The sequence below is a fragment of the Astatotilapia calliptera genome, chromosome 11 (assembly GCF_900246225.1).
Source record: "Astatotilapia calliptera chromosome 11, fAstCal1.2, whole genome shotgun sequence".
In the NCBI taxonomy this organism is placed as follows: Eukaryota; Metazoa; Chordata; class Actinopteri; order Cichliformes; family Cichlidae; genus Astatotilapia; species Astatotilapia calliptera.
In genome coordinates, this window is record NC_039312.1 from 1,722,383 (window position 1) to 1,746,708 (window position 24,326).

General features: G+C 44.1%; 1 protein-coding gene across 1 annotated transcript in view; it reads right to left on the reverse strand.

Moving 5' to 3' along the window:
• Window positions 1-465: 465 nt before the first annotated feature.
• The window catches only part of taf2 (TAF2 RNA polymerase II, TATA box binding protein (TBP)-associated factor), a 35,723-nt gene continuing 11,862 nt past the window's right edge, over window positions 466-24,326 (reverse strand). The window contains exons 11-27 of the mRNA XM_026183901.1: window positions 24,112-24,247; window positions 23,857-24,011; window positions 23,516-23,630; window positions 23,306-23,415; window positions 21,884-21,949; window positions 20,930-21,056; window positions 19,716-19,841; window positions 17,231-17,371; window positions 16,085-16,195; window positions 15,509-15,702; window positions 15,085-15,224; window positions 14,476-14,545; window positions 13,549-13,658; window positions 6,704-6,933; window positions 4,041-4,205; window positions 3,462-3,564; window positions 466-1,518 (exon numbers count right to left, since the gene is read on the reverse strand). Of these exons, the coding sequence (XP_026039686.1) occupies window positions 1,220-1,518; window positions 3,462-3,564; window positions 4,041-4,205; window positions 6,704-6,933; window positions 13,549-13,658; window positions 14,476-14,545; window positions 15,085-15,224; window positions 15,509-15,702; window positions 16,085-16,195; window positions 17,231-17,371; window positions 19,716-19,841; window positions 20,930-21,056; window positions 21,884-21,949; window positions 23,306-23,415; window positions 23,516-23,630; window positions 23,857-24,011; window positions 24,112-24,247 (2,398 nt within the window). The 3' untranslated portion in view covers window positions 466-1,219. The remainder of the gene's footprint in view (window positions 1,519-3,461; window positions 3,565-4,040; window positions 4,206-6,703; window positions 6,934-13,548; window positions 13,659-14,475; window positions 14,546-15,084; window positions 15,225-15,508; window positions 15,703-16,084; window positions 16,196-17,230; window positions 17,372-19,715; window positions 19,842-20,929; window positions 21,057-21,883; window positions 21,950-23,305; window positions 23,416-23,515; window positions 23,631-23,856; window positions 24,012-24,111; window positions 24,248-24,326) is intronic.

The following is a 24,326-nucleotide window of genomic DNA, read 5'->3' on the forward strand; positions in this document are numbered from 1 at the left end:
TACCGACGGTGGAGGAGAGGTTGGAATGGCAGAAACTGACTGGACTGGTGCCTTATACACATATCAAGCTGAGATCGGGAATAGCTCTAAGTGATTGCTTGTAATGTGTGTGCAACACAGGCACACAGACCTGGGGAGGAACAAATCCTTATTTCACTCAGTGACATGCAAAACAGTTCAGAACAAAGTCTTTTTTCTTGATGCTTGGCTGATATTCTGGCTCCATTCAAATAAAACTACAATAAAAAATTACACTGATCTCTTATAAAAGTTCATCTTGTAGTTGGTACGCTCTACATTGTGCTGCAGCCCATTTGCATTTGACAGGTTTTGGACTCGTACAACTGTCATTAACTCAATGAAAACACTACAATCCCATCAAGGGAATTTCCAACCTCCTGACAGGCTGAGGAGGAGGCTTCCCACAAACATTCACATGTACACAATGAGGAAAGAACGGCAACATTTGAAGAGTGACACAATCTTTTTCTTTTATTGTTGGATTTCGGCATGGTGAGGTGAACCAGAAGATACAAAAACCGTTTTTGATGACAGAGGGCTCAGCTGTTTATCTAAATGCTGAATGACTTCTGTTCTTCTCATTGGTTAAAACCACCTAATCAAAGCTAAGACATGATGCCAGAGTAAACCCAGCCACGAACGCTGTTTAATGCAGTTACAACGTCTGTGGATACCAAAACATATGCAATTAGGAAGCAAAGTATAAAACACGCACGCGCGCGCACACTACTCGAGTTTCAGTGGTGCAGTGCAGTGAAATCCATCAGTTTAATGTCTCTGCACGCCGTCCATGCAGAATCCACAACACGAGCCGTCACTTCTCCCCTCAGCAGACGCTGAATGCTGGGATTGAGCTGTGGGGTGAGGCTGTTTGTGGAGAGAGGTGTGTGTGGTTGCACGCCCCACACAGCCTGGAAGTGGTGTACGTGTGTGTGGTGTAAGGACACAGGGAGGTCTCGGGAGGGTTTACCTGGATGACATCACAGCCTCAGTGGAAGTTTCCCCGGTGTCTGTGCCGAGGACTTCGGTTCTGAGGCTTACACTGCAACAGCAGAGTTCCTGTTCATAATACTACTGAGGAATCAATGTTGAGTCCAGACATGGAAGCAACGGAGGCAAGTGTGCTGTTGCATGCCACATGCAAGCCGTTAACCCAGCCGGCGCCAACAGCAGCTGGAGAGCGCCAGCCTCTGGACGCTCAGTCGGACAGAGAGGGCGAGCGCAGCGACCTGCCGCTGGCCGGGCTGTTGCTGTAGGTGTGCGAGTTGTCCCGGTCTCGGTCCTTCTCCTTGTCCTTGCTCTCATGTTTGTGCTTGTGCTTGTGCTTGTGCTTATGCTTCTTCTTCTTCTTCTTATGCTCATGGTGATGGTGGTGGTGATGGTGGCCGTGGTCGCCTCCATGCTTAGAGGATGAGGAGGTGGTCTCTTTGGGGAAAGATGGCACGGGTGTGGCAGGCATGGACAGCAGAGCCTGTTCAACAGATGATGGCTCTTTACCTGAGATGAGAAAGACAAGTGTCAGATTTAAAGCTGGGGTGTGTCAAAGGCCTGTTCGTTGCCACGCTCTGATAGCTGGCTACCTTTCTTTGGTCAGGTAGAGCCACTCGTGCATCACTAGCAATACAGCGAAAAGCAGGTTTCTTTTAAAAACAGTGCAGTCAGGCAAACGTGATAACCACTACACGACAGAAACTGCTGTCGGTCTTACGTGCTGCACAATAATATTTAGTGTTTACTGTTATATTCACATAGATCATCGCGATGATGTTGTTTATTATGTTGCTCTTTTTTTGCTTGTTTTCTCTTTTTTCTTTCAGCTGATCCAGGTGATCGATATTTGTGTTTTTTTGTCTGTTTGTTTTGTTGGTTTTTGTTTTTTGCCCTTTATCACCGTCCCTCTTCCCCGCTCTTTTTCTTTCCCTCTTTCTTTCTCCCAGTCATGTCTGTCCCGTGTGGAGCAAGTGAAAATAAGATAAACAATAAAAGGTGAATCAAACAGACCAATACAGCGAGGCTGGGATGGTCCATTTGGTAAAGTAAATCCGGCATCTTTCTTCGCCTTTAGACAATAATTCTGATGACAAAAGAGCCAAACGGGACAGACGGGAAAAAAGAAGAAGAAGAAAAACGTGCAGTCAGTGCTGTGTGCATAGCCCCAAATACACAACAGTGCTTTGACAGTTTTCCTACTGCCGCCATCTTTGGTAACTCGAGGCTGCTGTGGCTGCTTCAAAATCTGAGTTGAGTTACCAGTTTAAAATTCTGACTGGGAACCTGCAAATATTGACCTCATTTGTTACTCACTCCAAGTTTATTTGCAGAGCAAGTTTACTTTCTACAGAAACCCAAAAAGGTCAGGTTTCTGCAGGTTTCTATTCCCTGGCTGGACTCAACCCAAACCAGTGGCCCGAGCTCCCCTTTAGGTTCAGATTAAGGCTCTTCAGCCATCAGTGGATGTGTTTAATAATGCCCCAGATGTCCTGTCGAGGTGGCTCTTCTATGTTCTGCCATGTGTTTATGGAGTGGCTGTTTGGTTCCTCCAGTGTAGAGGGATGAACAGTGAAGGCTTCTACTGCTTGGGTTTGGATTTTGACCCAGGTATCATCCATGTAGCTGTACCAGTGGTTAGGCTCTGTCCCTTTGAAGAGCCCAGAGCTTCACTTTCCACTTCCTCCTTGTGAAGCTTGGCTACAATGGGTGATACTGGAGATCCTGTGGCACAGGCATGTTTTTATCTGGATTCAGCATAACGTTGCAGAGCTTGTTGGAGAAGTTAGTGGAGTGTTTGATGTGATGGGGTGTGTTGCCCACAAGTGAAGCTAGGCTGGTGTTTGCAGAAAGTTGTAGGTGGCTGAGTTTATATTGCTAACGATGGCTCTGAGTGGAACTCCACAAGGGTTGAAATACCTGGTACTCTTCACCGTGTTAGAAATAACGAAGCCTCGTGGATGCGAGGGGAAACGTCTTCAAGACATTTAAGGAAGTCCAGTCACTCTTTCCAAGCGCCTTAGCCTCCTATTCACTTTGTGTTTATACACCACTGCATTTATAATCATTAGTTATTATTAATCGCCCTCACCCCCGACCAGCTGAGGTACTGGTGCGCCTCACTGAGCCTGGTTTTGCTGGTTTCTTCTTGTTGTCAAGTGCTTGCTTGTAGGATGTGACGTGAATGTAATGTCCTCTACAGTGGTGTGTGTGTGTGTTCCTGTCTAGCTATCTTTGTGAGGACCAAAATCTGCATTCTGCTATACTTGTGAGAACCAACAGTCACTTGTGAGGACACACAACCCGGGCCGCACAAGTTTGAAGCCTTTTTGAGGCTCAAAATGTGGTTTTAGTGTCAGCGTTACAATTAGGTTATGTTTAGGTTTAGGGTTAGGCATTCGGCAGTGTGTGTGTGTGTGTGTGTGTGTGTGTGTGTGTGTGTGTGTGTGTACCAGGTGTAGAAGGTCTCTCCAGCAGATTTAGGTGATGGTGAATGAAGGCCTGACTGTCATGAACAGTTTCCATGTCAATGTCTTCATCTTCCATAGTGTTGAACTACAACAGAGCAGAACTTATTTAGAGATAGTGAATCGTTCAGTTTCAATGAAAGCAGTTTTTATGGATCATAATGCTTTTGTGAGCCACTATAAAGAGGAGACGTTTCTTAACGTGTTATTCCAGATTTCAGTGGAACAGCCCATCGAGTATAAACTGCACAACAGTTTTGTTTAACAGACTTGACATGTTGGAAAGTTTTACTGTGAACAGAGACATTGTTAAGCAGTTTTGTTTTTCAGATTTGGTGGACAGCTTAACAGAGGTATAAAGCATCAGCAGTTGTCCAGCTGATCTGAAGTTACTACGGCTACAGTAGTGATGGCTTCTTGTTTAAATGTCCTGCATCACCACTATCACCTGCCGTCACCATCAAGAGACGTTGGTGTTTGGTGCAGATTATATTGTTCTTTTCTGTTTAGTGTTTTAAAAATATGGGTGATGAATTTTCCTTTAGTGTGTCATTAGCGTCTTACTCTGATCTTGTAGCGTGCTCCCCTTCCATCATCATCCTGCTGCTGCAGTACCTGTCCTGGCTCTGGAGGAGATCCCAGTGGGGTGTCAGCCTTCCTCTTCAGGCCCTGAGGGGGCTGGCCTACGCCACACACACCCAGTGAGACAGGATCTGGCTCGTCGTCCACCTGACAGACACAAAGAAAGAAATCAGAATGAGCAGCAGCTCCAGCTCTGACAGCAGGACAGGGCAGTAAAGTAGCTACAGCAATAGAATACACACTTTATTAGAGAACTGTTATAATTGCTATTAACATTTAAGCTAAATCAGCTCACCAAGTATCACAAATAGCAAATCCAGCTACACAAGGACTTGAAACTTGGTTGAAAATGAGCAGTTATGATTAGATTGAAGCATCTATGGGCCTCTGCCTGTGCATACATACCTAGCTCACATTACTGTTAGAGTCCACGTGTTTTTCAACACTGCCACTGTCCATCCAACAGTACGTGACTACAACAAGTACAGCTGAGTGGGAGCTAAGCAGTCCTACAATGCTACCACGTCAGGGCTTTAGTGCTAACTGCTTTGGCTGATGCTAGCTTGCACACAGAGGTTGAGCATTTGAAATGTGTCTCCAGTTCACTTTAGGCCTGCAGAGGCGATTTTGGAGTGTGAGGCTTTTATTTAAAAAGATTAACACCGTCTTAAAATGTAACATGTGCACGTTTCGCCATACTCGCTTTTCCAACGGTCATTTTAAGGTGTGGGGCCAACGTGTTGGTAGAAAAACTGGGGTTAAGGGAAGTGAAGAGGACCGAGCCCTAAAATTCTGGGCACTTCATGTTAAACAGAGTCATGACACACTTTACATGGTTTCAATCATATCTTTGAGAACCTGCAGACTTCTGAGTGTGCGCTGCAGTTAGCGTGTGTAATGGAGTGGTTCAATCAACCGCCGCAGAGATTTTGATCATGAACAAACAAGCAGAAGGCTGTTCTGTTTGGTGATTCTGGCTGACGCAGTGACGATGGGGTACAGCCAAATACTGCTGGCAGCATTATCCTGTAGTAGCCATAATTACACAGGGTCCAACCAAAAATAATACCGCTTTTATGAGGCAGCTTCTACGTGTGCGCCGTGTGAACGTTTCAGTGTGGCACACGTAAATCAAAAACGACTGAAGGAAAAGAAACGACCGCCGAGCAGTTAGTTGCTGACATCACCGCTGGAGTTAAAAACGAGTGAAACCCGACACGATAACTCATCACACCGTCGTAAGGCTGCTGGAGACACTTAAACCGCCAACATTTACTCCGCTCCAAGTTCAACTTAAGTTCTCAGGTTGGTCTTTGGACGCCTCGTCGTCTGTTTGGGAGCCATGCTTCAGAATATTCACTCACTCTCATCCTTAAGACACCAGTGTGCAGTGACCCGAGGTTTGTCACGCTGTGTGTTATCCTGCTGGAAACAGCTGTCAGAACATGGTACATAAAGACAGTGTGGGCATAAAGGATTTGGACATGGTCAGCAACAATACTCGAGTACGCTTGGGTGTTGAAACGATGCTCAGCTGGTACTACGGGAGAAGAAAGTGCCTGTACCGTGGTTATAAAGCAGGATGGATCCATGTTTTCTGATCCTACTATCTAACTGTCAAAGCAGAAACTCAAACCAAGCAACATTCCTCCAGTTCATCGGGGATCTGCTGTAGAGGATTACAGTCAGTGATCAAACGGTATGAGCGCTGAGCAACAGCTGCTTGGTTTAGGGGTCTGACAGAAAACTGTCCAGTCAGACACGTGGAAGTGGGAAGTTATTTATCGCCGTCTTTTATCAACCAGACCAAAAGTGATCGGTTTCATGTCGTTGTGGTGATGAGAGGATTATAAACTGCAGTTATTATGCTTGATAGAAATAGGTCTTCACAGCCTCCTGCCAACATGGAATAATAAACAAACTCTGAATAAGCAGCAACGAAGTCTTTAAATATGATCTGGAAAACACCGTATATGGACCAGTAAACTACTTTTCCTGAGATCCCTGAAAGTACAAGAACCCACAGTCCTCCTGCATGCTCACTGAGTGGGGGTAAAGGCAGCTTGTGGAGACGCCCTGGTGGCTCCAGCCTTCATGTCATACTGAGGATTTCGGCTAAAAACACAATCCAGTCTCAGTTTGCTGTTCTTAGCAGCCAGTGTGTCCTTTGCTGCTATCGCCCATCTGCTTCAAGCTGTGACGTGTTCTGTGTTCACAGACGACCAGGTTGGATATCTGCATTAACAAGCAGTTGAACCGATGTACATAATAAAGTGGGGAGTGAGGATCCAGCTTTCGAGGTCAAATACTTGATGGTTTTTACTTCCTGTTAGCTTCTTGGTAGCTGTGTAGCAGCTAGAATCCTGGGTTTGACTCCACTGGCCAGCCGAGGCCTTCCTGTGTGGAGTTTGCATGTTCTCTGGTTCCTGTGTGGGTTCTCACCAGACACTCCAGCTTCCGCCCACAGTCCAAAGACATGGATGCTAGGCTAACTGGTGACTTGACTGTGGTTGTCTGTCAGCCCTATGATAGGCTACAACCTGTCCAGAGTCTGCATCGCCTTTCGCACCATGACGGCGTGGACGGATGGAGTTTTGCTTTTAAAAACAACAACATTGGCAATGAAGTGACTGCCCAACACTTACTGTTGCATAGCTCATGCCCACACCGTGGATGCCTATGCTGGCAGGCGTGTCCATAACAGCACCGACTCCCAGCTCAGGCTTGATGGTGGGATTAAGTACTGCTTTCTTCTCCTTCAGGTTGAGTACCAGGCCCAGTTCTGGCAGCGGAAGGCACGAGGGCCGAGTCAGACCAAACAACATGTAGTAGAGATTGACAGCATCGCAGCGCAGCCGCCAGTCATGGGACGTACCTGAGAAAGAAGAGGATATATTACATCTCCTGAGCCTGCTGTCGTACTCTCTAACACGGCAGCTTTGAGTGCAGTCGTTTGGAAATCTACAAGCATGTTACGTTTTTTTCAACGAGTACATGCCCGCATTTAATCCTGCATACTGCTCGACCACACGCTTTATTTGACATCCCCGGAGAGACAATCCCAACACTACTAAATACAGATAATAGGCTCTCAGTGACAGCAAGCCTGAATGTCTCATTATGTGAGTCATTTGAGTAGTTTGGATTTGGCATGAAGTAAACTCCAAATCTTGCTGAAGCCAGCAAACCAAAGGCCAGAGGCTGGCCTGTGGTTTTAGAAGATGATTGAAAAAACGACTAACAGCAGCAGAACGTCCTCTTAGTTTGTGTTCCCTGACCTTCAGTCAGTGAAACACCATCCTGTGTGAGTGTGCTGGTTTAACACACGGGGGGCTATGGAGAAAAAGGATTATAAAATGACCAACACGCTATCAGAACATGGTATTTAAGGTTACCACACGCCGGGCAGCTCGGGTTTCAACTGGCAGCCGCTCACACTAACCAGAACGGCAAACAGACATCGTCTGGAAACAATGATCATTAATATTTATGTCCATGCCTCAAACTTGTAAATCTATAAATTTAATAACATGTTGGAATAAAAGCCCAGAAGAACATGAAACTGTGAACATATACTTGTAATTGGCTTCTGACATGGAGTGTATTTTGTTTGGCAGACTAAACCTTTGGCTGAAAGACAGGACCCCCTGGAAGAGAAAGAAATAATGAAAACTGAGGACACAATAGAAAGCAGAGCTTTGGGTTTGTATATAAGCGCTGCACCAAGATGTAGACCATAACTAGTCAAAGGACCTACAGAAATCACATCCATGAAGACCTTTTAACTCTCACAGTTGCCAATATTGTTTGGTTTAAATTTGTACAGTTAGCTTCTTCTGAAGACATCAAAAGATGGCAGCTAGCACTAAAACACAGAAAAACAATGTTATTCATACAGCGCCCAATCACAGTCACCTCATGGTGTTCTATACTGTAAGGTCGACCCTACAATAATACATACAGAGAAAAACCCAACAATCATATGACCTCCTATGAGCAGCACTTTGGTGACAGTGGGAAGGAAAAACTCCCTTTTAACAGGAAGAAACCTCCGACAGAACCAGGCTCAGGGAGGGGCGGGGCCATCTGCTGCGACTGGCAGCTAACAACAACTACACAGCAAAGTCAGAAGGACAGCTAACTACACAAAGTCTAATGTAATCCAATGGAAGCAGGAAGCAGGATGGTAATGAGCGGCCACATGCTAATATGTTTGGAAGGGTTGCCAGGAGAAAACCTCTTGTCTCTAAAGACAACGTGGTGGCACAGAGCAAGTTTGCAAAGATAATTCTGGACAAACCTCTGATCATCATGCACAGCAGCATGTTTGGAGACCCTGAAGCTGATGATTTGCATCATCTTCAGCTTCCTCTCTGTATGACATTTGTGTCATCCCACTGGAAAATCCTATATTTTCTTTACTTAACTTCCTCTCACACTGAATACACTGAATATTAGTTTTAAATAAATCATTCATAATAAACAGAAAGATTTATCCATACTGAAACTGATGGTTTACTACAGCCACACTGAGTTGCAGAGCCACACCGCTCTCGAGAGAACCTCATGAAACTCCGCCTATTCACTTATTCTCTCTGTAGTGGACACACAAATCACAAAAAAAGGTTGAACTGAAGGATTATTTTTCCCCCTCGGTTCTCAACAGGATGTCCGTGTGGCTGTATCATTCAGGGTGTCAGATCTGCAGACACCTGTGTGGAGCTAAAGGTGTGTAGAAGGAATTAAACCAAGGCTCAAGGTCATTCTGGAGCAGAGAATATGCATCTGCAGTTTAATGCCACTTTACTTTAGTGCTGATTCATGCAAACTGGCAAAAGCTGAAGGTTTTCTCATTTTCTGGAAACCAGCTGACTGAGAGACTCAAGTGTTGCATTACCAGTTTGAAAGCACAAAGACAGAACCAAGTCTTTTGCTGTGATCTGCTGTAGAGGATTACAGTCAGTATCCTGTATGAGAGCTGAGCAACAGCTGCTTGGTTTAGGTTCTGACAGAAGTCTGTCCAGTCAGACACGTGGAAGTTATTTATCGCAGCTTCATGTTGTTGTGGTGATGAGATGATTATAAGCTGCAGTTATTATGCTTGATAGAAATAAGTCAGTTGATGGTTGCACTTCACAGCCTCCTGCCAACAATAATAAACAAACTCAATGAGAAGGCCTTCAAACATTTGGAAAACACTGTAAATGGACCAGTAAACGACTTTTCTGAAAGAACCCCGCGTCCTCCTGCATGCTCACTGAGGGGGTTAAAGGCAGCATGTGAAGGGGCCTTGGTGGGGCATGCTGAGAACAACACAATACAGAGAGTCTGGGTTTTGAAACCATTCAGAGAGCAGGTCTCCTCAGTGCAGATGTAACGACCAGAAGAGAAGTGGTAAAAGTCTGGTGCTTTTTAAGTTCTTCAGTCCAAATACAATAATTTCTTTCAACTTAAACTTCCAAGCCTCTGCTGGCCGTGGCTCCGTGTACAGAGAGGAAACTTTTTAGCTCAAGTGACTTTCCTGGAATTGTGTCCCAGAGAAATTAAAGACAGCATGCTGTGAAGAAAACATGTTCTTGGTTCTGGTACATACAGTGTATATTAGCTGTGGGCGCAGTTCTTGCAAGAACAACTGAGTGAGCATTAGCTGACCTCGCCATCAGTGTAATTTGCCCTGCCTGTGGTTCATGGGTAGAGCCCACATCGTGAGAGGAGAAGGAAAAGCTACGTTGTAATTTGTTCCCGAGGAACAAAAGCCGTACGGCAGCAGACCAAAACTTAAAACTCATTAATCAGACACACTGCTGTGAACCTGAGGAGACAGCTGTGCAGCCACAGAGCGAGACTGACAGCAGTGTGAGGCTGTCACGAGACAGGATCGGGTCCTGTGTTCAGTCTGGAAGCTGTGTGCCTACTCCAGCAGCTATTGTGCTTTCTTTCTGTCACACGTATACCGTTCCAGTAAAACAGGTTCACATTAAACATGTGTTCAAATAAGAGTTGTGCTTATGTGCAAGTGCTCCTTGTTAGTCTGCTCTAAAGTTTCATGCCATTTTTTCTGTGTGATGTCACAGAGTAGCTATTTATTTCTCCGTCATGGTGAGAATCAGGTTACGGACTTAAGGTTCTTCTCTGGTTCTCTCCGGTTAGACTAAATGAAACTCTCATCATGCTTGTCAGAGACCTGACTGCTGTTTCAAAGTTCTACAATGATTTTTAATGGCATCTGTTGCAGGTAATTGGTTTGTACCCATTGTTGGTATCTCTGACTCGGCACTTCACTGGTTTTCCTCCTGTTTATCTGAAGGACGTCCTCTGTTGGAGGAAGCGATTTCTCCTTTTACACATGGAGTTCCACAAGGCGTAATCCTGGTTGTTATTTTCTGTTCACATGCTTCCTTTAGCCGGTATCATTCTTTTTTTTGGCATTTCTTATTATTTCTATGCTGATGACATTCAGGTTTATGTGGCGTTTGAGTCACATGATGAGCTGGATAGGCTCTGAACTTTGACTCATATATAAAACTATACCAAGTTCCCATTTCTTTAATTTGAGGAATATTTCTAAATCGTGAGCTATATTCTCGTCCTCTGAGCTAGACAAAATTGTTCATCCATTTGTGTCATCGCACCTAGAGTGTATCAACGTGCAGATTTTACTTCTGATGCTTTACACTGGGGCTGGGTTTTGATGATCGATTTATCGATTAAAATCGATTCTCGCTTGGATAACGTGATATTGATTCATTAAAATCCTGATTTTTTTAATATGAATTTATTTTTCCTGAAACACCAGAATCTCAGGTGAAACCTCACAAAATATCAACAACCACCAAACATTTAAGACAGTAAATGAGAGCAGGAGCACGGACTCTGCACAGAGACGTGAACACAAAGCTCGACCCGCCGACGGATCAGAATCAGTGAGCTGTGACTTTCTCACCGACGCCACGGACACGGTTGGGGCTGAAAGCTCGCTGACTCTGATGTGTCGGCGGGTCGAGCTTTATGTTCACGCCCTTTTTGCGCTGATTCAGAAGCTGTTAGTTTATCTCTCTCCAAACAACATTGATCCAAACTAAGCTTCACATAAACATCGTCATGGATTCACTCTGACTTTTGCTGTTTTGCTTCCACCAGGATAAAATTCGCTTGCTTGTTACGCACAAGTCTACGTTGTTTACAGGCTGTCGGCCGCTGTTTTTTCCTTTTACTAAGAAAACCTAATTTCTGCCGTTCAACAGGCTTCTGAACAAATTTAAACTTTTTAAAATTATACAAAATGCAAAACGCCGTGTCTCTAATCAAACCGCTGTAACGTCAGAGGTGATGTTCATTGTTCATTAATGGTTTTCTTTCGTTTTTGATCGACTGCAGAATATTTTTATAAAATCCCAGAACAGGAAAATCTCCTTCATGTGTTTCTGTTTTATCTTCAGCTGCTTTGACACAAAGGCCTCTGCTGTGACGCTCACACCTTTGATAAAGTCTGGAAAGTGTCAGCTTCCTTTTTATAGATACAAAAAGATGTAAATGTGCTGATCTGAGTTATAATATTTCTGACTGTCTGAGGCAAAATTTCCCAGATTCAAATCGAATTGATTCTAGAAATCAGGGACGATACCCAGCCCTACTTTACACGTCTTCATCCAGGCAGCAGAGAAAAGAGGAGTCTGTACAATCACAGTTTCAAGATGACCACTGTAGAGTGTGTTACAATTCAGTGTATGAAAAAGTGTGTAGTATTGTACTATTGTTCTACTGAGGAACCGTGTCGGACAATGATGGACAGAGAAGTGTTTTAGCTGAGCTTCTTCTTGTCAGAGCAAAGAGAGACACTATAATGTCATCACTTTACATTTGATTACGGGTGGGCAATAGAAACGATATAAATTTGGCCAACGATAGAGATTTTGACTATATCGCTCTATCGCTGTGTTGGTGTTGGCCAGAGGGGCCGATGGCGCGAAATGGCAGCCTGGCTTCTGTCAGTCTGCCCCAGGGCAGCTGTGGCTACACCTGTAGCTGCCTCCACCAGTGTGTGAATGTGAGAGAGAATGAATAGTGGCATTGTAAAGCGCTTTGGGTGCCTTGAAAAGCGCTATATAAATCCAATCCATTATTATTATTATTATTATTATCGCGTATGTTGATGATGTCATCAAGCTGCGCCTGTTTTGGTCGAAAGCATCGCAGCGGCTACAACCATTATCATCTCCAAATTATGGCGGGCGACAGTCACAGCAAAGAGATGAAGCACTTTTGAAATATGGGGAAAGCCAAAACCTGCGCTTCCTCCACTTCCGTAACATTGATTCATTAATGCTGAATTCTCTCGCAGCTGCTCTGTTCCCATGTTGTTTCAGTATATTAATAACTAACCTCGTATTGTGGATGAATGATCTCAGTTGTTCTCCTGACTGAAGTTTGGCCCGTGTACAGCATCCTGCTATGCGATTGCATTTGTCCCTGACCACCAGAATCCCTCACGTTAACTTTTATTGAGTGGAAGAAAAGTTGGCGTTCATCCTCCAGCTAATGTTATGCTAACATAGCTGTTAGCTAGCAATCACGTAGCACAACATTATAAACCAGGTAGTCCAACTTCAGTAACCTGCAAACGCCACTGCTGTTTAGTTTTCTGTCTTCATTTATGTTGGAAGTGGTAGCAGAGCTGTACGTTTGAATTAGTTTCAAAAATCTCTCAGTCAGAACATGGTAGGTCATGTTTAGGTGGAAACTAGCGAGCTAACTTCCTGTTAACTTCTAACTCCGTTAAATTTAATAAATTCTGTTTTCATGGATGTAAAACTTAATTGTTACACCTGGTAAAGCAGCAACGCTGATGATTTAATTAAAGATGAAAGAATTTAGACCGTTTTTAACTCTTAGTGTTCGTTTGACTTTGGGACCTGAAGCTGACGGAGTTTTGGACCCAGATTACTCCGCGAAGCTCCTCACTACGGCAGCCGTAATGCTCTGACGATCCATCAAGCAGTGCGGCTTACCAAAGTTGTACTAAAACATTTTTTAACAGATTTCTGCCCAAATCGGTTCGAGGTCAGTAAGCACAACCAGAATTCATACATAAGGCACACTCTCAATTTTTGAGAAAATTAAAGGATTTTAAGTCTTTATAGTGTGGAAAATACGTTATACAGAAGAAAAGAATATATTGTGATATATATCGTTACAGCACATGCTTCAAATTATACCGCGATGTGGATTTTAGGCCATATCGCCCAGCCCTACATTTTATCACTTCATCATATTAGATACTTGTATCATTAAACTCTAATCAGTTCATTCAGGAGTTGAAATTTGCCCTGAAACACTGCACTCAAGAACAAACAGCTAAAATTTAAACTTACAACAAGAGACTGCATTTGGATTCAATAAAGAGCCATGAACTAAAACCCTGAAGTTTGGGCACAGCAGAGGCCTGCACAGCAGGGGGCCACTAGCAATGTTTGTCTCCTGTGTTTCTTACCAGAGTTCATGAACTTCCACAGCTGGTCGACCAGCGCTTCGTTACACAGAGCCGAGTCTGTTGTCTTGGTGAATGGTGGATTCTTACAGAGCATACCCAGGATCTTATGTCTGTAGGTCAAGAACAGAAACAGATTTAATAATTCTACATATCAGGTACTCGTGCTCATTCCCAAAATTCCTGAAACGTGCCTGCTGTAAGTTACGCTCAGGAGTACACTACGCTGAATGGGACACATAAAACAAATGTAGAGGAAGAACTTAAGATTGTATTCACAGAGGGATGATGATCGTGAAATCAACAGAATTTAGGGATATATTAAGTCTGTATTAAAAGCATCATTATTAATGGCAAAGTTTCAGCCTTAACCCACTAGTTATGGAAGAGATATGATACACACAGACATATATGCATACATATGCTGCACTCATAGTAACACATAATGATAACAACGTATAGCTCTAAACAAAATGAGCAAAAAGTGTCTTCCTCACTTGTGATGTGTGAATTCACAGTTTTGCTCTAAACAAAAACTTTACAGTCACTCTGTTCCCACAAGAAGCAGAGAAAATTGTGACTGGCTTTGTTGTTGTTGTTGTTGTTGTTGTTGTTGTTGTTGTTGTTGTTGTTGTTGTCCAGGGGCTAAAGGAACTACAACCTCAGATTTTTATTTATAGCACAAAGTTGATAAAAATCTCAAAATCCAGAAAAGGCATTTTTATGATATGAGACCTTTAAGTAGAAGGAATTTTAAAGGCTTTTTTCACAGCCACAGATACCCTGACTTTATTATCACGTCAGGCGCAGCAGCTGCTTCACTATCAACACTGACTCAATCTCTCATCATATAAAGAAACGCAACAACAAACACTCAAAGAGTGTGAATTTGTTTCAAACATTTTAAGGTGAGGGTGAGTGATGTCTGACCTGACATAGTGAACTGGGTCATTCTGAGCCATGCTGAGCAGCCACTGCAGCTCCGCTGAACTCCGCTCCACTGCAGCACAAACACTCAAAATCACACAGGAATCATATCTGTGCTCAGGCTGTGTCAACAACAACATTCAAATTTGCATTACTTAATAGTGTGTCCTTTACCATGCCTCTACATTACGTTCTTGTCCTTTGGTGCAATAAACATAAAGGTAACGTCCATATTTGCACTCCTCAAAGGTTATGGATCACTAACATTTTCCAAACATGTCTTAAATGAACACTGAAGTCATTTTGTGTTGCACTGTGAACAATGGTGTTATAGAGGAACAGTTTATTCATATAGCACCAATTCACAAAAACAGTCCTGCAATATTAGAGAGAAAACCTTAAACTAGCAGACGATCCACCAACAAATACGTCAGAGAGAAGCAGGCTGATCTGCACCAATCAGCCGTCTTATTGCTCTGTTTGATTAAGATGTGAAGAAACCCCGGTCATTCTTACAGCCTCAGTAGAAATGCTGACAGGGGACCACAGGTATCATACTGATGCTGCCAAATGATGGGTTGCCCCCCAGCAAACGTGTATTATTCCTCCTACCTCTAGTGTAGTCCACCAGAGCTTCCAGTGCAGCGATGCGAAGGTCGACAAAGTGTCCGTACTGAGCGTAGGACTTAAAGAGCGACGGGTCACTTGGTATGTGGCCGTTCTTCTGAAGCTGACGGATCGCTCTCAGACAGCTAGAGACGACAGAGAGAAGGAGTGTGACAAGTTAACAGAGAGGATGCAAGCTTCTCTGTATCTAAGTAACACAAAACGCTCTTTTCTTTTGTTACACTGACGTTGGACTGCTTTGTGTCAGACACATGAGAACTATTCAGGCATGTAAAGATGAATATGGACTTTCTGACATCCCCACACGATCTTGTTCTTTTTGCAGAGGGCTAAAAAGCTGCGTTTTGTATATTTCACTAACAACTTTGTGTTGTAGCGCTGAAACACAAGGACACACTCGGCGTGGTACCTGATAGTGATGGTGTTTCGGAAGCTTGGCAGCAACTTCTCCATATTTAGGAATCGTGTGATCTCCTCCAAGATGAGACGGACATCAGCATTTAAATTGTCCACCGTGCGCACTTCATTGTTGATGCTCATGGCGGGAGTCAGGGAGTTGGTAAGGGCCTCGATCAGATCTGCTCGGTAGTAGTTATCGGAAAACTGGAGAGGAGTGAAAGGATGGGAAAAAGGAGAATGATGAAGAATGTTTATGGATACATGGTTTGGAGGGGTTTGTGAGAGTCGCGTGTGATTAAATCAAATTCAAACGTAGCTGCTAATCATCTGTCTACAGTTTTGTTCCTTATCTTTTTTTTCTAGATGAATCTTTGACAAAAACACCGACCTCTTTATCTGTTCATATGTCGATATCAGTCAGCAGTTAGTTATTACATTTGGCTCGTCATGAAAATCCCAAAATGGTCATCTCACAGCAGACACAACAGATGTACCAGACTCAGCTCCTCTTTATGCCCACTCACTCGACCAGTCAGCAGCTGACAATGCAAACAAAGAGTAAACACATCACTATGACTGGATTTACCTTGTTTTTCCTGTTGTCGTTATACTTGATCAGATCGAGTATAAAGTTGAGGACGTCTTTGGGACAGATGTTCTGCCCATCTCGGAGTAACGCCATGGCAACCGGCATCGTCTGGCATGAGAAACACAAAACAGGCGTGATGATAGCTTTATACTCGATGGGCTGTTCTACTGAAATCTGGAGTTACATGTTAAGAAACGGCTCCTCTTTATAGCGGCTCACAAAATATATGATATTTCTAATTAAGTTCTGCTCTGTTGTAGTTCAACACTATGGATGATGAAGGTATTGATATGGAAACTGTTCATGACAGTCAGGCCTTCATTCACCATCACCTAAATCTGCTGGAGAGACGTTCCACACCTGGTACACACACACACGCGCGCGCGGACACACACACACACGCGCGCACACACACACACGCACGCGCGCACACACACACACACACGCGAGCGCACACACACGTGCACACACACGCGCACACACACACACACACACACACACGCGCACACACACACACGCGCACACACACACACGCACGCACGCGCGCGCACACACACACACACACACGCGCGCACACACACACACACGCGCGCACACACACCATTATTTGTGCATATTTTATTTACAAAGTCTACAGGACAGAGAACATATTCATGTTTTCATCTTCAATGCAATAAATGTATCTTCTTCTTATTATTTTATTCTTCACAAAGTATCTAATTAAGTCATTACGACTGACCACATGACCACTAAAATCCAAAGAAGGCTGTTTCTTCCACCTGCAGTCATTCGTATTTGGTGGTGTGGCTCTGATTTTGGCACACCGGCTTACCCGTACTCATGTGAAGCTGGGGTTGAGGTGGGTTACAAAGCAGCTTACAGATGAAAGCAAATGTGAGAAGGCTAAAGTGGATTAAACAGGATACCTACATTAGATTTGCCAGTTAGCTGACACTCTTTTACACAGCTGACTGTGAATTCATAGTCTGCAAGTCACTAACGCTGTGCTCAAGATAAAGACTATTTGTTCAGAGCAGTTATTTATGTGTTAACGATTAAAACCTCATGATGTGACAGCACTTATCGTAAGAATAAGCTTCAAGCTTTTTAATCGGACCATTTAGCTCTGCTTCTTGGCTGTACCTTTTGGAGGAAGTAGCTCTGGAAGTTGATGAAGTTGTTGGTCTTGACGATGTTTGGGCAGCTCTTGCAGCAGAACATTCTGGTGAACAGGGACTTCATAGCTGGTGGACCCTGCCATGTGCTCACCATGGCGTTGGCTATCTGTAAGAGTCACAGCGTAACAAAACAAACCACAAGTTACTTTATTACACTTTTAAACGCCTGATTGTGCAGAACTGCATCCATCAGCTCCCCTCTGTCTGCTGCCGTCACAGTAAAACAACAAAGAGAAAAGCGAAACATTTCAGATTCCAGCAGAGTGCAGGGAATGAAGAATGTACGGCGAAGTATAATAGCTACAGCAGGAATTTGAGAAACACGAATGACAAGTGAAGAATGTTCTCGCTTGTATAACAATGCTTTGTCTGTCTGTTGCACTTCGTGTGGTGAGAGCTGAGCTACAAAGTCAACAGCAAATGCACACACGAACAGCTCGTGTGGTTTCCACAGGTATGAACAGCGGCCCCACTGGTCTATACGCTCCAACAGGATATTGGGGAATTTATGTTAATGTGGTAAAATGCGGGCAAGGGTCACTCATGCAGGATGTTGTCATTTGGTTAGCTGGATAAGGGGGAGGTGGGCTGTCGGATGTGGGGATGCATTCATGGACTGTATCACTGTGTTCGAAGCGTGCTTCCCACATTTTCTACCAACAACACACAACTGATCCCGACCAATCGCAATGCAGCCAAGTCCAGAGAGGAATGTAAAGCCTGCCATACTGCAGTCTGTGGTCAGTGTGAGTGTGGATGCCTGAGTGTGCGTGAGCTTTGTGTATACCAAAAGCCATTATCACAGAGTCTGCTGGGGGCACTGTGGCCAAACGCAGCGAGCTAGTGAAAGAAGTGAAGTGCTGCCATTTCATCCTCCACTCATGCTGTGAAAATATTGGTTCAGGTGGAACCTGAAGGATGGAAATCCAGTGGGGTGAAAGTTAGAACAGACCAAATCCAGAGAACAGAGAATTTCCTGGAGCCACAGAATTATTCAGTCAACTGAGCTGAAGTGCAGCAACATTTAAAGTGGTGGGTGGCCTCGCTAGCTTGGAAGCGATGGCCTGTACTGCTGCTGCAGCTCTTTTGTAATAGTTACAATCAGTTACATTTTTTTAGTACTAATATACTAAGTGACCACTGACGTAAATGCAGAAGAAACAGAGGAAAGGCCCCTGTTTTTGTCATCTTTGATTAAAAAGAAAAGCAGAGTCACACTGTGAAGCTACAGGCTGAAACTGTTCGTTGCTATGTGGATCCTTCAGTCCGCCCAAAACTTTATTCTTAAAACTGTCTCACCTGTTAACACGTTTTCTTTTATACTACTCCCAGAATACCACCCTCCAGTTTCTGTCTGCTGCTAGCAATGCGCCGTTTCAAACAGTGACATGTGGAGCCGAACTCAGCATGACCACATCGCTTTGCCATATTAACAACATTGCAGGCAAATTATGCTTGCCGTTGTTATTCTGGCTGATGCCGATGACCACCAAAAGTGATGTCATGACTGCTGGCACATAGTGTTGCATACATTAGTGTTGCCTCAGTCTGTAGTTGTGTAACCTGGCTCCTTCCTTGTGCTGGGTTTAGCAGGCCTCTCACTAAGTCTGCGGCAAGAGGAATAAATCTGTGACTGCTTTGTGTCCCGTCTCTTCTGTAGTGTTGTGAAGAGGTGACGTAGCTAGCTTTATAGTAACCTCTAACAGATTCAAGGAGTCTAAACTGATATGTAAGCCCACATTAGCCATTTGGTAACATCGATATTGGCATTTATGATGGCTGATAAATAATTAAGAGTCAGGAGAAACACCATTCAACCATGTTGTGTTGATGCTGGAGGGTTTGTCCACCAGAGGGCGCTTTGACGCTCCCTGCTGACAGCACGTGTGTCCCAGCGCTCGCAGACTCGGCCTTAGCGTAAATGAGGAATCCACAACTTGTTGTGAGATTAAAAAACCAACGCCGCACATCAGCAACTCTGTAACTGGAGTTATTAAGGTGGTTCTGTTTGAAGTTACTTTGACGATTTAAACTCCAGGTGAAATCACAAACACACGAACACGAAGGGTTAGAAAATGTGGCCGTGCTGGATCCCACATCCATCTGATTTTAGACGGTGTAAGAAGGGCGCACCTCGTTGCTCAGAGCCGCTGACAGAACCAAACAGCGCTAACTTAACCCTCGGATGGTCATAGTCAAAAAAGGGACCCTTTTGGGTCCCTTTTTTGACTATGACCATCCGAGGGTTAATCTCACTGGACAGTGGAGCTCAGGTGGATGCTGACAGATGAGGGAAGACTAATTAACAGACGGATGGATGTTTGGGAGTGCCATCATCTCTATGGTTGTGGCTTACATATTGTATTCAACAGATTGTGGAAGAAGCTGAAGCCTTCAAAACCTTTTCATTGTGCTGTTACTGAATCACACACCAACACAGTGACACGTACCTTAGCCAAACAGAAGCACGCTTGCATGCGAACTTTGTAGAAACACTGTTCCTGCTCGAGGATGTCAGTCAGAGCCAGCCTGGAGGCAGGAGTTGGGAATTTTTCAAGTGCTGAGATGGCCTCCTCCTAACAGAGAGATCATTGTTCAATCAGACTTTACACACAAGAAAAAGATGAACATTTACTAAAAACTTGCAGTAGTACGAACAGTAACTTTAACTATGCTAACGTTGCAGTTTTTGTAGCTGCATAACTAAGCAGAACACATGGCAAAAAACACATTTAATTAAACCATAAAACCGACATTTAAATGAAAGATTGTCCAAACACTTCAAGTTCCTAAAAGACACCTGCAACCCGCATCCCGGCTGTGGCCTCAAAAAAGATTTCTCCACAGGGACGGTTGTGATTTATGCCAGAGTTGGATTCACAGGCAGAGAAGTCAGGAACAAAACCATCATTACAGACTAGAGGACGCGTGACAGCAAGCAAGGATCAGAGGCCTCATTCTTTACCACAAAGCAACATGCAAATGACTTTCTGCATGAAACAAAAACCAGAAAGCTGAGCTCTGTTGCATGGAGAGAAGATTAATTACTGAGCAAACAGCACGCCAACCGTCAGGACTGGACGGTGCCTTGATGCTACAGGAACTGGAGAACTTGAAAAATATCAGGAATCTGATTGTTGTTTTTCATTTCATCTGTACACTCACAGTGAAAGCAGTGTGGCTGTAAATAACAGCAGAGCAGTGAAGACTCTCTCCGACACACGGACACGAGTGCAAGCAAACGTTGTGACAAATAAACACTTTCTTGAAATCTGATGCATCCTGGTCCCATTGACACCGTTTAATATGTTTAAGTCTTGTCTGACGTTACATATACAGAATTACTCACAGTCTCTTCCTTAGACTGATGGATACAGTCTGAATGCTTAAACACTGGGCACTCGCTACCTGTTAGACACAGTGATACAATAATGTTCCGATGCACTGGTGTCATAGTGGAAGTGGAAAAAGCTGCACATGTGCATCACTGTGCAGCAGAATGAAGACACAGAACATTAGTGAGCTGTGATTTAAGCAAATAAAGGGATTCCTTTATCAAATCATTGTGGAAATGACAACTCATTAGAACTACAGGCTCATCTAACACACAGGGGACTGCTCTTTAAGGCCGGTGTGGAGCCCTGCATGCTTACTGTTAGCCCACCTGTGCAACAACATCCCTCTCATAGCGCAGCTGATACTGCCACATGAAGTCAGCCTGCTCAAACTCCACCTTCCTCAGGATGGACATGTCCGGGTCGATTCGGATCCACAGGAGGGGAGAGTCAGCACTGCAGAGGAATGAACAGGCACGGACACCGTGCACCGTATATGTTAGACAGATGTAAGCATTAACTTGGCAAGACAATACTCTAAGGCTGCGTTCACACTGCAGGCGAAAGCGCATCAAATCCGATGTTTTTGACCCTCTGCGACCATCTATCTGATCATGGTGACAGTGTGAACGGCACAAATCTGATATTTTCAAATCCGATCTGGGTCACTTTCGTATGTGGTGCTGAATGCGATACATATCTGATGTTTCAGAAAGCGACTGCTGTTTGATGGTCAGGTCGCATTGAATCCGTCTTTTACGTCACTGACACAAGACAGACGCCAAATATCAGCGCCGGAGAAGACGACGTGAACGCTTCCTGGCCATCCAGTGAAACTGTTGGGAAGACAACGTTGGAGAAACGTGAACATTTTCTTTGTCCTGTATAATCTGCAGATTCTGACAGAAACTATCCTTTGAAGCAGCGCTCCTCTAAAACAGCAGTAAGGATCATTATTAGGTTATTTACATCATTATGTAAATAACAGAATAACTTAAAGCAAAAATTGGGAAACGTAAAGTCTTTATATTAAGGCCATCAGTCACACATACTGTTGCTCTGGGTCTAAACTGAGCGTGTTGTGTGTGACGTCTTCTTTTGTGCATGCGCCGCTTTGAGCGTTCACACTAGAGCGCGTTTGCTGTCGCATTTTATTTGTAGTGTGAACGAGCAGACAAAAAAATCGGATTTGATCAAAAAAATCGGAATTGAGCATCAAGACCTGCAGAGTGAACGTAGCCTTAGTCACATAGCAGCAATGCATCACAGCAGTAATGTCTTACTCCATTGCAGATAAATCCATGTCAACTTCCTCTCCATTCATCAGAGGGATCTTCTTTTTCTTGTTTCTGCAAACAGAAATCACATCAGTGACACCAAACACTCCCAGCCTGATATGACAGACGCTCTCGCTGAGGAGAGAAACAAAGAATCAGAACAAAGACTGGAAACATTCGTATATATTAGGAGGAAACAGTGAAGCCACAACCTTCTTCTAAGTAACATCAAATGGTGCATCTGAAAAGTATCCACACGCTTCACTTGTTCCACCTTAATTTGACCTCAAAAGTCTACAAAGTGAATAAAGTTTGTTTAAATTCTTGCAAATGTATTAAAAATAAAACAACAAAAATTAAACACATATAAGATTTTACAGCCTTTCCAGTGACACTCAAAACTGAGATCAGGTGCGTCCTGTTTCTACTGATCAAGAGCTTCTACAACCTGACTGGAGCCCAACTGTGGTAAATTCAGCTGAGCATGGTTTGGAAAGGCACACAGCACAAAGCAAGCCATGAAATCCACAGAAGGCACAGAAACATTTCTGCAGCATTGAATATTTAACTATCCAATCAGACATATGTGGCAGAGCGGCCAAACAGACGGCACTCCTTAGTAAAGTCCCGAAGGACTCTCAGACCGCGAGAAACAAAATTCTCTGGTCTGATGAAACAAAGATTAAATTGTCGAGCGTCATGTCGAGCAAAACCAGGCTTTGCTCATCACGATCCTACAGTGGTGCCAGCATCACGTTGTGGCGATGCTTCTTGGCAGCAGGAACTGGGAAACTAGTCAGGGTCGAGGTAAAGATGAATGCAGTGATGTACGGAGACATCATTAACCTTCAGAGAGCTCTGCTTCTCAGACTGGGGTGAAGGTTCATCTTATGACTCCAGGCCTCGAGGGCCGGTGTCCTGCAGGTTTTAGATGTGTCCTTGATCCAACACAGCTGATTCAAAGGGCTGAATGACCTCCTCAACATGTGTTGAAGTTCTCCAGAGGCCTGGGAATGAACTCATCATTTGATTCAGGTGTGTTGACCCAGGTATCTAAAACCTGCAGGACACCGGCCCTCGAGGCCTGGAGTTGCCCACCCCTGTTCTAACAGGACAATTACCCTAAACACTGAGTCAAGATGACCAAGGAGGGGCACCCAACCAGAGTCCAGACTTGAAATAGATTACACATTTCTCAAAAGATTTGAAAATGGCTGTACACCATCAAACCTGATGGAGGGTTTGCAAAGAAAATAGGAGAAACATGTGCCAAGCTTGTAGCATCAAGCACTGGCAATACTTTCTGGATGCACTGTAGCACATCTCAGTGTTAGCAATGCATGATTTTCAGGCGCTATAACAGCAATAATGTAAGTGCCCATTGTAATACACAAGCCCGGCAGAGGAGAGTGACGCAGCGTCCGGTACCTTCTGCTCTTTGAGTGGCAGGGAATGTCGTGTTTCAGGCTGTTCTCTTCTATCTGCAGCATGTGGTTGAAGGAGCCGTCCAGCTCTTGTACGGTCACCTTGATTGGACCCTGCAAGGAAACAGAGCAAAGAACGTAGCAAAAAAAGTCCGACAATTTAAGCCTGCTTGGGTCCTGACAGAGTGACAAGGCACAGGGCTATAAGACTCACCACATATTTCTGAGTTCCAGATGATGTGTAGTCCTGACGGATCTCCAGCTCCAGCACGTTCCTCTTTCTGTTGAAGGCAAAACTGCCGAAGAATTTCACCACACTGCTCTGATCTCTGCATATGAACGGTTAAGACTAAAACCCTCCAAGGAGGTGTCAGACCCAGTGGATAAAGACTCAATATTTGAATGTTTTTATTTGACTGTAATCAGTTTCACATGATGCTGCTATACGCCTTTCATATTTGGTTATTTTCTTTCTTATTTACTGTTTCCAACACTGCAACCTCCACCATCCCTGCCTCCATCTGCAAACACAGATCTGATTGCGATAAAGGATACACCCACTGTTTGATGAGGGGGCCTATGTCTTTGCCAGAGACGTTGGAGATGGATTTGAGGAAGGCATGAGTGGACAGAAGCATCTGGCTCCACATGTGACTCTGGTACTTCTGAGACGAGGCTGTACTGGCCAGACTCAGGAGCTTGTTGAAAACCTAAACAATAACAAAAGGTTAATGAGCTAAAAGAGAGAACATGTTTGAATATGAAGCCCAACTGAAAATACTGGCACACACACAAAAGGACCCAGCTGACCTGCAACATGAACTCCATGCTGATCCTGTTTTCTATCAGCCTCATCACCAGGTGTGCCTTACACTGGAACATCTTGTAATACTCCCAAGACAGTGTGTGGGGGTGTTTAATGGAGAAGTGAAGGTGGGGAGTTGGACTAAGAAGAGAAGAAAGTTCAAAATCCAACAAATGATCTGGGATTTATACTCGGAGGATTATGACTAAACACGACACTG